Genomic DNA, 12,311 nt, shown 5'->3' with positions numbered 1-12,311 from the left:
ACTGTGGAAATATTCTCTCATACCCGCAGGGCAACAGTGGGTAGTAGGCTAATTGGCTGATTGTCATTTGTTTTTAAATGGCTGTAGTTCCTGCTTTAGTTTCTAGGTCATTATGTACAGTGAGAGAGAGAGAGAGAGAGAGAGAGAGAGAGAGAGAGAGAGAGCGAGAGAGAGAGAGAGAGAGAGAGAGAGAAAGAGAGGAGCGCAAGGAACGATAACCATCCCTTTGTAGTGCCGTTCAGGCCCAAATATTGTCATCCGCAGGATGAGCTACTGGCCAGTAAGTACAGTATGAAGCTTAGCAGAGAGGAAGCAGCAGCGGCCTCCAGGCAAACTGTCCATTTTTATAAAGGTTTTTTTCTTTTTAACCACTAATATAAAGCCCTATTTTATACTTTGTCGCGCCATGACGAAGCCAAAGGCTCGCAAAGCATCGCTGTGCGTCCGCTATTTTTGCAACTTGTTGAAAATTAAAGAAATAAAAGAAAAAGAAATTCAGCATTTTTGAACAATGCCCAAAAGTAGGGACGCCAGGTTGAAAGCGGGCTACAGCATTTCCACTTCACTCGAGAGTGCCGGTCACAGGCGGCACTCAAAGCCGTAGTAACGTTGAAACTAGGTCAACACCCATGTGGTTTGTGTGCCAGCTAGCTCATAGCGCCTCGCGGTGTGTCGTGAGATAGTAGATCTGCTATTTTTGGAAAATAAAGTTTGCCAACATGACATGCCTAAAACAGAGGCACCAGGTTGAAAGTGGTCTAGTCTGGGTTTTATAAATATTTAACCAATGAAAACTTGTGACTAAATAATTAATCTTTTTTCTTTCCTTTCGTGAAAAGTTACGGTTTTGGACATACAAGGTTTCCACCCGACAGTATATAATATATATATATATATATGTATATATATATATATATATATATATATATATATATATATATATATAGTCGACCAACCAACGTAACCCACTGCTTTTACAAGGGATGACATATTTGGTCAATGGTTTCCCCCGGTGTCACTGAGGGATATATATATATATATATATATATATATATATATATATATATATATATATGTATATATATAGTTCATTTGAGCTGGCTCAGATCATGAGCATGAGCACTAATACTGTTGAGGTTAAAAGTATAAACACCATGGTCCAAATAGACCAGACGCGTACACATATTGCACTGCAGAATAAATCCTGTGTTGTTGGTCACTATCGGGAAGGAGGAGGAGCTTCGTTCATGGTATCACAAAGAGCTGGTGACAATGCATGAGTTTAACGGCTGAACACATCCAGGTAATGACCGCCGCCGCGCTGCTAAAGGGAATTTCTTGTTGTGATTCCGGCTTCCTTAGTAGACCAGGGGATAATACTGATATTTTCACAAATTGGTACTACCCAAGGTGACGAACGTTTTTTTTTACATTTTTGTCTTCCTACATGTCTCTACCCTTTCTGAGAAGTAACTTAATTGATGTTATCACCCGCTAGAGTCGGTGTCCCATTAACTTTACATTACAGGGAAAAAAAGGTAAAAGATATTCAGCTTTATGTAGCATATGAGGGGTCAAACCCCCCTCCCTTTTTCAAACCACTAAACCGTAGTTTTTAGCGCAAGGAATGTTTTTCGTGCAAAACAGATGCTTGCAATGGATTCAGAATCATGAAAAACCCTGAGTTTGACCCCTCATATGCTACTTAAAGCAGATTATTTTTTACCTTTTTTTCCCTGTAATGTAAAGTTAATGGGACATCGACTCTAGCGGGTGATAACATCAATTAAGCTACTTCTCAGAAAGGGTTATCATACCAAAATATAAACTAGAGACATGTAGGAAGAAGAAAATCCAAAAATGTTACGGTCACCTTGGGTGGTACCAAAATTTGTATTATCCCCTGTACTATAGATTTAACAGTGTACGTTTGAACTCATAAAGTCATACTGTGTAACTTTGTTGATTAAACAAAAAGTCGTTGTCGCTGGTATTATTTCTCCACAATAACCAATCTATATCAATGTCAATGTGTTTGACATCTCTAATCACTATAAAACAACATTTTTTATTTGAGTGTGTCTGCTCCCGGCACTGGAAATGTACTTATTTATGTATTTTACCTTTATTTATACCATTTCTGACTACAGTACATGTTCAAGATATCCTCGGGTGCTACGACCCAGCTGCATAAATCTTTTAGTGCTCCTTCCGCATAGGGCAGGGCAAACACTGTAATGACACAGAGCTACCAATAGGTGTCGCCAAAGAAAGACTGCTAAAATCAATGTTACACAGTATAGACTTTGTAAGTCCAATTAAATGAACGATGTGAGGATTGGAACACAGTGTGTAACCCAAATTCAAACCGAAGGAGTTGCTATTGGGTCTGTGTGTGTGCAGGCGACAATCCCTGTTGCTCGTCAAACAGAAGTGCTTGGGGAGCAAAACGATTCAATGTTGTCTGACACACTTAAGGCCTTGAATTATTGAATGCTTTAACCAGTGAAAAATAGCAGATATACAAGCTCACAGCGCGGCACTCGGTGCCGCGCTGCGAGCTTGTAGATCTGCTATTTTTGAAAAAGTCGTGAAAATGTGTGCAAATCTTTGACTATATGTATTTTCAAAGCGAACGTTTGTAACTCATATTTTGCTTCTGGGTGGTCCCTGGAATCATTTTGGGGGTCCTTCACATGAAAAGGTTTGAAAACCACTGACATAGTCTCTCAAGAACAGACTAACTGAGCTCCATTTAAGTGAAAAGGACCTTTTCTTTGACGATGGCTGGCCAGATTGCTGACATAGAAACATAGGTTTTTCAAAAAACCTTAGAAGGATTCAAAAGACACTTATAGAATAGGGTCAAAATTCAAATTTTCACGATTTAAAAAAAATAGCAGATCTACAAGCTCGCTGTGAGCTTGTATATCTGCTATTTTTCAATAGTTAAAGCATAAAATAATGATACACAATAATGTGTACCCGTTCTAAATTTAATGGCAGATTCTGGAACCACACCTTAGACCGGTGGCTCTCAAAGTGGGGGTCCTTGGACCCTCTGAGTCACTTGAAGGGGTTTCCGAATGGACCCTTGCAGGGTCTGTAAGGGCCTGCAATTGACCAACATGGTCAATTTGGTTCCATCTGTACTCGCTAGTCTAGAGCAGGGGTTCCCAAACTTTTTTGTCTCAGGGCACCCCATAAATTATTTTTTAATCCGAGGCACCCCTACATTATAATTTTCACTCACAGCACCTTCTATTTATAGCATATCGTCGTTGTCGGGTGGAAACCCGACAACCAGATCTACAAGCACACAACGCCTCGCGACGCGGGCGTTGTGTGCTTGTAGATCGGCTGTTTTCACTAGTTTTGTGCGACAGTCTTGTATGATGAAGCAGGGATTTGCTTTACCAAAAAACGCACACATTTGAAACTTGAAGATACGAGGTTTCTGCGATATTTTAGTGATTATGTTGTGAGGAAAACCGTTGAGATAAAAGCCATTTTGGTTAGAACTGACTGAAAACAACTTTGTACTTCAAGTTTAAAATGATACTCAATATTTTTTCAAGTGTCCAAATAAATTCCAAATATTATCAAATTACCTCCCGGCACCCCTGGACTGCCGTCGTGGCACCCCAGGGTGCCCCGTCAGGCCGTCACCCACTTTGAAAACCCCTGCCTTAGACAGTACTTCCGTTATGCTGGTCATTACCTGTGTGTGTGTGTGTGTGTGGGGGGGGGGGGATTGTGCTGCCATCTGTGCTGTAGCTGTACTCATTTGGACTCATACGTCCAATTAGACACTGCTGTGTGCAGTAAATACCGCCGTTACGAAGTCAATCGTTAAGTGCCGAAGGAGTTACACTCAAAAACACACGCACACAAGCGGCACACGCACATACGCGCACACACACACACACACAAACCACCGGAGAGAAACTCGCATTCACTCAATAACAGCGTTTGCCAGTGAAAAACAAAAAAGAAAAAACAAAAAAGCTTTTCATAACAAAACCGTTTTTTCACCATATTGATTGTCTAAAACGCAGCGGAGTTTGGAATCGGTAAAAAAAAAGAAAATTGATTGTCGCGTCAAAAAAAGGAAGCTTCCAAACAGGGCCGTTTGTTCCGTTGTTGTTCTTTTCCTGCTCGGAAGAGAGGACGCCCTGTCAATGTCTGCCGATACTACACCAACACCTGTTGCTTTTTCTGTTCGCGTTAAGGCCTCCTTGGTATGGCATGCGTGCGTGTGTGCGTGCGTGCGTGCGTGCGTGCGTGCGTGTGTGTGTGTGTGTGTGTGTGTTTGTGTGAGAGAGGAGGTGGCAGGGGTAGTGGAGGTCAGGGGCGTCACAAGGGGGGGAAAAGTAGGACTGAGTTACTAGGGTCCAAGGTGTGTGTGTGTGTGTGGGGGGGGGGGGTTAATTATTCTATACTTTAGCTATTGAAAAATAGCAGATATACGAGCTCGCAGCGCGGCACCGAGTGCCGCGCTTGCAAGCTCGTAGATCTGCTATTTTTGAAAAGTTGAGAAAATGTGTGCAAATCTTTGAATAATATGTCTTTTTTTAAGCGAACATTTGTCACTCAAATTTTGATTCTAGGGGGGAATCCCTGGAACCAAATACATTATCATTTTGGGGGTCCTTCGCACGAAAAGGTTTGAGCACCGCTGACATAGAAACATTTTTCAAAAAAAAAACAAAGACTTGCACAAACTTTCACAATTTTTTCAAAAATATTAGATCTACGAGTATGTATATCTGCTATTTTTCATTAGTTAAAGCACAAAATAACGCAGTGAATCCTTTGCACCCCAGGGCCCAGAATTTGGTGCGACACCCCCTGCACGCATGCACGCCGCCACCACCACAACAACAACAACAACCACGCTAGTTCCGTTGGAGGAGGAGGTCCAGGGACGGCGCCAGGACGAGGCCGAGCAGCAGACACAGGCCGAGGGGCGGCGGCGGCTGCGCCGCGGCCGCCCCGGACGAGCGTATGGTGGAGACGGTGACCTCGGAGGTGAGGAAGGCGGACAGCGGCACGTGGGAGACCAGCGTGGGACTGGCGTAGTTGATGAGCGAGTCGATCTTCTCCGCCTCCTTGCTGCACGCTTCGATCTGAGATCCCCGTAGAGGGAAGGGGGACGACAAAAAGCACAAGAGAAAAAGCCATTGAGAAACGCACGCACACACACACATGCAGTGCAGTAGATTAGAGATTATCATGATTGATTATGTGTGACGTTATAGAGTAGATAATGTATTCATTGATTATATTGATATCTAGGTATTTATGATGATACTAATACCTGATAGTTAGGGTAGGGCCTCAGTAACTAATGTTTTGGTAAAGCCTATCTTGTTATGGTACAGCTCGTTCCAGAGGCATTGAAGCCACAGTATAACTCTAGTGTTTGACCATTCTCTTTGCACAACTCTTTTACCACTGCCCAGAGTGTTAATTGTACTTCTGTCCATGATATCATGTTATATAAACTTGACCACAACACCACCTAATATAAATTGTCTTGTCTCCTCATTTTCTCATGATTATTGATTGATCTGAATTCCACCACAGCAGGAACGTGCGCGAATACAGTAGACCAGGGGTCTTCAATGTTTTCAGGCCAGGGACCCCTTAGCTGAGAGAGAAATGAAGTTACATATTGTATAAGATTGTGTTGCAGATTAAACCTTTTCATAGATTTCCAAGACAGCTTAGACTTGTTTGACAGCACTGTCATCATCTTGGAGTAATGTGCATTTTCAGACATTTAACCACTTGAACCGACAAATACTTAGTCTGCTCTTCTTTTCCCTCAACAAACCTCTTTGCCAAAAATAGCCGATCTACAAGCTGCGAGGCGTTGTAAGCTTGTAGATCGGCTATTTTTGGCTAATGTTCCACTCAGTGCTATGGTTCAAATGGTTAATGTAAAAAACATGATCCTATGGCACAAAGATTTGGCGGCCCCCCCTGTAGTAACTCTGAGGACCCCCTAGGGGTCCCGGACCCCCTGTTGAAGACCTCTGCAGTAGACATCAAAGGAGGATTTCAGTCCCTGCCCTGTAAAAAGTGACATCTCTCCAGGCCATGAATGCAGCATTTCGCTGTTGTCGGTGGAAACCGCTGTATTACCAAAACCGTTCATTTTGTATTCACCATGAATACATTTGGACACACACACTAGGGAAAATAACCGATCTACAAGCACACAGCGCCTCGCACCGTGAGGCACACACACACACACACACACACACACACACACACACACACACACACACACACACACACACACACACACACACACACACCCGCAAACGCAAGTCCCCACTGCATTATTTTCCTGCGCAGGTTCCCTCGCATGTCTCCAAGTGATTACCTAACATTCGTTCACCTCACTCTCATCTCTATCCCCAGCGCCGGTGGGTCGTATACGCAGACTACGCAGACTGCGCAAGGCCCCCGCCGACCAAAAAGGCCCCCACCGCCCCCTCCTCAGCAGAAAAGAACTAGTGCTGCATGGTTAATCGTTTTCAAACCGAAATCGCGATGTGAAATCTTGCGAAGTAGACTTCCCAAGCAATATGGAGACGTTTTAACTGACTTTCTTTGCTTCCGCATATCGCCACACGCTGAAAGTGAAAGTCAATTTGGCACAGTGGCCACTGTGCAGGACTCTGCCACAGCGTGGGAACTAGGGGTGCTGCAGGTGTTCCAGCACCCCATGGGGAAGTTTTCATTTTTTTCAATTAAATAAGAAAAGAACAAATCAAACATAGCAAAAATACGTTGCCTGTTGTTGTTGTTTTTTATTTATTCATTTATATATTTTTTTTATATACAGTATATTTCCATTATAAAATGGATTAAAAAATGATAAAAAAGGAAGGCCCCATAGCAGAATCATGCTTAAGGCCCCCATGGGCCCAGAAACGTCTCTGTCTATCCCTCACTTTCTTCAGCTGCCTTCTCTTGTCTGTTTCTCTGTCTCTCTCTTATATCAGGAGTCCGTTGTGAATAATGGATTATGGAGTGTTGGTTTGTAGTTGTACTGTATGACTTTCAACTTTTCATCTGTTACTTTGGTGGAATCCAAACTTTTAATACAAAGCACAGCGATTCCACCGTGCATCCTCTGATCCCGATCGACTATGTGATCTCACCTGAAGGAGGATGCATCTTTAATTCATCTCGCTACCACAGTGGCTCACAAACTACTTGAGACCCAGAAGAGAAATTCGGTTTCTGTCCAAGGATGGGACGATATGAACATTTCATATCACGATGACAAAAGAAATCGCGATTTACGATATTATCGCGATAATCAAAATCCATTATCCTGGGGCAGAACATTTGCCTAAAAATAGGTGATCGACAAGCTCACAACGCGTCACGTTGCGACGCGTTGTGAGCTTGTAGATCAGCTATTTTTTAAGGAAAAAAAAGACCGTATCAAGTATGTATATTATAAGTATCTTTTACCAATTATAGAGGGTTTAAGTGGTACCCGATATGCAGCTCGGCAAATAAAAGGTGAATTGATCCCAGTGCAAGACGGAGGACGATGTCACGATAAATTAAATCTCCACGATACTTTTCATCGCGATAAACGATAATATCGCTTATCGTCCCATCCCTAGTGTCCGTGACCCAAACATACAAACATACATCATGACTGAACAAGAAATTGATCAAATAAACAGCACCGGGTGTGTGATGTTCTATATTAGTGTGTATGTTAGTTTAAAAACCTTGTATGTCCAAAACCGTTTGTTTTGCATTTATCATTTTAAAAATGATTTAAACTAGTGAAAACAGCCGATCTACAAGCACACAACGCATCGCATCGCGAGGCGTTGTGTGCTTGTGGATCGGCTGTTTTCACTACTTTTGTGCGACGGCCTTGTGTGATGAAGCAGTGCTTTACTTTATGAAAAAAATCACACCCGTGTGAAGTGGAGCTGTGTGTGTGTGTGTGTGTGTGTGTGTGTGTGTGTGTGTGTGTGTGTGTGTAGATCATGTGTACCGATTTTTGTGACATTTGAAGAAAATATGTAGGAAAAGGAGCAAAAAGTGTGTTTTGGAGAAAATTCAAGATGGCGGAAAATCTATCCTGGCGCAAATGGGCGTGGCCTATATGGGGAGATGCGTCTTGACCCAAGGAATCCAGGGAAAAAAGAATTTTAATTTTCCGATCTACGGTTCAAGAGTTACGGGGCAAAACGTAAAGTGGGCCGTTATAGCGCCACCATGAGGCCGAGTGATGTAATTATTTTTCGATTCATTCTTAAAATCATTATGAATCTCCTCTCCGAGGTTTGAAACTGTAGCTCCTATGGTTTACGAGAGAAAAATACTTGAAAGTGATTTCTTGCATTGTCCCATTATAAGTCAATGGGGACAATTAAGCGTCGTTTTTTGCCGATTACGTCGGCATGGTAAGGCGGATCGGAACGAAAGGTAATAGAACACCATTCCCGGCCGAGCCGCACATTTTGATGTATATATTGCGCGAGTGGCGTAAATGGTGCGGCACTAGTTACGCGCCGAAGTCAGGCTACATACACACAGACACACAGACAGACACACACACACACAGACCCACACAGCCACGTATAGGGAGCTGCACACAGCTCCAAAAATGTACAAATGTGAAACTTGGAGATACAAGGTTTCTGCCCGACAGTGACGATATGTATTATTTTGTCCCTGTTCGGCACAATTAGACAACCATTATTAACAGTTCTACTGCCAGATTTATTATTTATTTATTGGGGCTGGTGCCAGCAAAAAGCAGCGTACCTTTGCGATGTTATAGAAAATGATCTATTGATTATTTCCAAACTAATTCTTTTTACAATGGACGCTCATATGTGTACTTTAGCCAAGCTGGCGCCAGAGGGCAGCCTTATGCAAATAATTAATGTGAATTGGGCCGCTCTGCTTGCCATCCATTCAGAGCATAGAAATGCATTTTCTAGATCAGATCCACAGAAAACAGCCAGGAAGTGATTTGGGACTCCATTATTGCTAACGTGCGGTGGATTTTTGAGAGCAGCGTTATAACTTAAGATATAAGAAGCGTTGAAAATGTGTTCAAATCTTTGAATATATGTATTTTTTAAGCGAACATTTGTAACAAAAATTTTGCTTCTGGGGGGGGTCCCTGGAACGAAATAATTTGTGAGCCAAATACATATAATTTTTGGGGTCCTTCACATGAAAAAGTTCACCAACAAAAGTTCACCAACAATAGCCGATCTACATATTTCTCCAATAGGATGTAAGATTCTAAAAAATAACAATGTAATTCAGGGGTGCTGTAGATGAAAAAAGTTATTTACAGGGGTGCCCCGAGTCAAAATGTTTGAAAACCCCTGATGTAGAAGTAATGTTAGCTAGCAAAATAGCAGTCACGAGGCACACGAAACGAACAACTCCAATACTTTAGACACTTTTCCACTGTCAAAAACACTGTCTCCTGATATTTCGTTTGTCCTAGGCACAATGCCCAATGCGACTTGGCCCAGAGCTGAAGATTTGTTTGGATCTTGTTAAGCTCTCATTGATTGCTGAGTGTGTCCCCAGTGCTCCTCACATAAAACACATCGAGGCCTCTCCTCTGCGTTTCAAATCTTCGTATCCACCAGGGACGTGCTGGCCATTGGGAAAAGCGGGACAACTCCCGAATGGCCGGTTCATTCCCGGCCGGTCCATTAGGAAAAAAAATCGAAGTAAAATGTCTACCTTGGTTCCATTTTGGGGGCCGGGTGGCCAACAAAGTAAATCGTCACTGTCGGGCAGAAACCTTGTATCTCCAAGTTTCAAATGTGTTCTTTCGTAAAGTAAATAAGCCCTGCTTCATCATACAAGGCTGTCGCACAAAAGTAGTGAAAACAGCCGATCTACAAGCACACAACGCCTCGCGGTGCGAGGCGTTGTTTTTAAAATTATATTTTTAAAATGATAAATACAAAACAAACGGTTTTGGACACCCGACAACGACGAAATATAACTCATGTAATTGGCCCACTGGCTTGTCACTTGTCATGATCTGAAATGGCAAATCTTTGAGTAGCAGCAGCAGCGCTGTAGAGAGAGATCTCTCTCTATAGCGCGCAATGAGGGCCTCTCCAACTCCGGGCTGAATCAGGGAACCAGCACGTCCCTGCTTCGTATCCACATCATTCATGTGAACAACAATGAGGTAATCACAGGAGCCACTCAACATCACCTCCGCCAGAGAGTGCAATCATAACGCAATCACATTTTCAGGTTCTAGTTCTCATAGCCACTCAGCATCACCTCTTGCCAGAATAATAGCGCAATCACATTCTCAAAGGACATTTTAGGCAGGGTGGGCACACACCACAATGGCTCAGTATTACCCGCATTGCTTAAAGCAGGGGTCGGCAACCCAAAATATTTGAAAGAGCCATATTGGACCAAAAAAAAAACAAACAAGTCTGTCTGGAGCCGCGAAAAAATATAAAAGCCTTATATATCGTCGTTGTTGGGTATTTATTATTTAAAAAATGAACTAAACTAGTGAAAACAGCCGATCTGCTGTTTTCCCTACTTTCGTGCGTCAGTCTTGTATGATGAAGCAGGGCTTTACTGCCCGACAGTGACGATAAAAAAAATATTTTTTCCCCCCATCTTTTTTCATTTTCATACATTTTTGAAAAAGCTCCAGGGAGCCACTAGGGTGGCGCTAAAGAGCCGCATGCGGCTCTAGAGCCACGGGTTGCTGACCCCCGGCTTAAAGGGATATTTCACTTTCAAAAAACTTTTGGTAATTTTATCGTCTAATCAGGCTTTTATGAACACCCTGAAAGGTTTTTAAGTTGCTTGATTCAATATTTAGAGGCCCAGGGCCTCTACCCACACACACCCATTGTAACTTCAAACTCCATTTTAACCATGATAGATTCATTAAAAACACCCATAATATTTTCTGGTGACTCATACTACCCTCCTAATACGTGAGCAGGCCGTGTTTTTTCAATAACATTTTTTATTTATTTTTAATAATTATTTTTTGTATTTCATTTTTTTTCCATTTCTGCTCACGTATTAGGAGGGTAGTATGAGTCACCAGAAAAAATATTGGGTGTTTTTAATGAATCTGTTATGGTTAAAATGGAGTTTGAAGTTACAATGGGTGTGTGTGGGGAGAGAAGCCCTTCCTCTGTTTCCCTGTTGAAAGTGGAATATCCCTTTAAATAGAAAGGAAACGTCATCTCACCATCTTCCTCTGCCACATAGTTTCAACTAGGGGTGTAACGATATAGTAACCGCATCGAAATGTCGTGTTTAATTTAAAGAATCAAAGTATATCAAAATGAAAATAGCTAAAGTCGAATCGTATCATTTGACTTTGTATCGAATCGAATCGGCAGTGCAAATAATCGATTGTATCGATACTACCTACTTCTGCATTGCATTTAGCATTTTTAAGAAGAAAAAATTAAAAGGAGGGGTTTAATTACTTTTCCTTTCCATATAGCTACACTGGTCTATCGATAAATGTGTGTAATCTCTGGTATTTGGCAGATAATCACTGTGTTTACTTATTTATATCCATAATAATACGTGTTTCCCTTAAAAACCTGCACTATCCACATGTTTCACACAGATTTAATGTCTTTGCTATATAGTTACTATATCGATATTAAATCATTGAATCGAATCGTATCGTATCGCCATGAATGAACCAATATCGTCCATGTATCGTATCGTCAACCATGTATCGTGATATGTATCGAAACGCTATTAAAATGTATCGTTACACCCCTAGTTTCAACTAATACACAGTTTAAACAAAGTGAATCATGGCTTAATGTCAGCTTTCCAACGGGGCTATTAAAGGGGAAAAAGGCTTTTTTTTTTTTTTTATTATTCTAAAAACGTATTCACAGAATCGAATGTGCCGGAGAGGTTGGGCTTATAGATCTGCTAACTTGCTGTAACTTAATGATATCAAAATACCGGTAATAAGTATGGTAATTTGAACTTGAGGAGTGGTGCAAATATAAAAGCAAATATAAAAGCAAACTTTGTGGCGGATGTTGCCAAACTAACACATCTATTATTACTACTATATGTAAAAAATAAATATTCTTATATACTGTTCTCTAATTGCTAATGATAATTTTGATGTTTTTTTTTCTTCTTTTCTTTCTTTTTTCATTTTCAACTTCAAGTTTCAAGGTGTGAAACAGTGGGTGATCATTAATATCTGTACAAGCTAGTTTCATATATTATTCATACATAGCCTACATTATACATTGTAT

The 12,311-nt window shown here is 41.5% G+C and overlaps 1 protein-coding gene across 1 annotated transcript in view; it reads right to left on the bottom strand.

The window, feature by feature from the left end:
* Positions 1-4,553: 4,553 nt before the first annotated feature.
* The window catches only part of reck (reversion-inducing-cysteine-rich protein with kazal motifs), a 224,212-nt gene continuing 216,454 nt past the window's right edge, over positions 4,554-12,311 (bottom strand). The window contains exon 21 of the mRNA XM_080752182.1: positions 4,554-5,129. Coding sequence (XP_080608308.1) covers positions 4,899-5,129 — 231 coding nt within the window. The 3' untranslated portion in view covers positions 4,554-4,898. The remainder of the gene's footprint in view (positions 5,130-12,311) is intronic.

Source organism: Nannobrachium achirus (assembly GCF_963921795.1).
Source record: "Nannobrachium achirus genome assembly, chromosome: 21".
NCBI classification, from domain to species: Eukaryota; Metazoa; Chordata; class Actinopteri; order Myctophiformes; family Myctophidae; genus Nannobrachium; species Nannobrachium achirus.
This window is presented reverse-complemented; position numbering and strand designations above follow the sequence as displayed.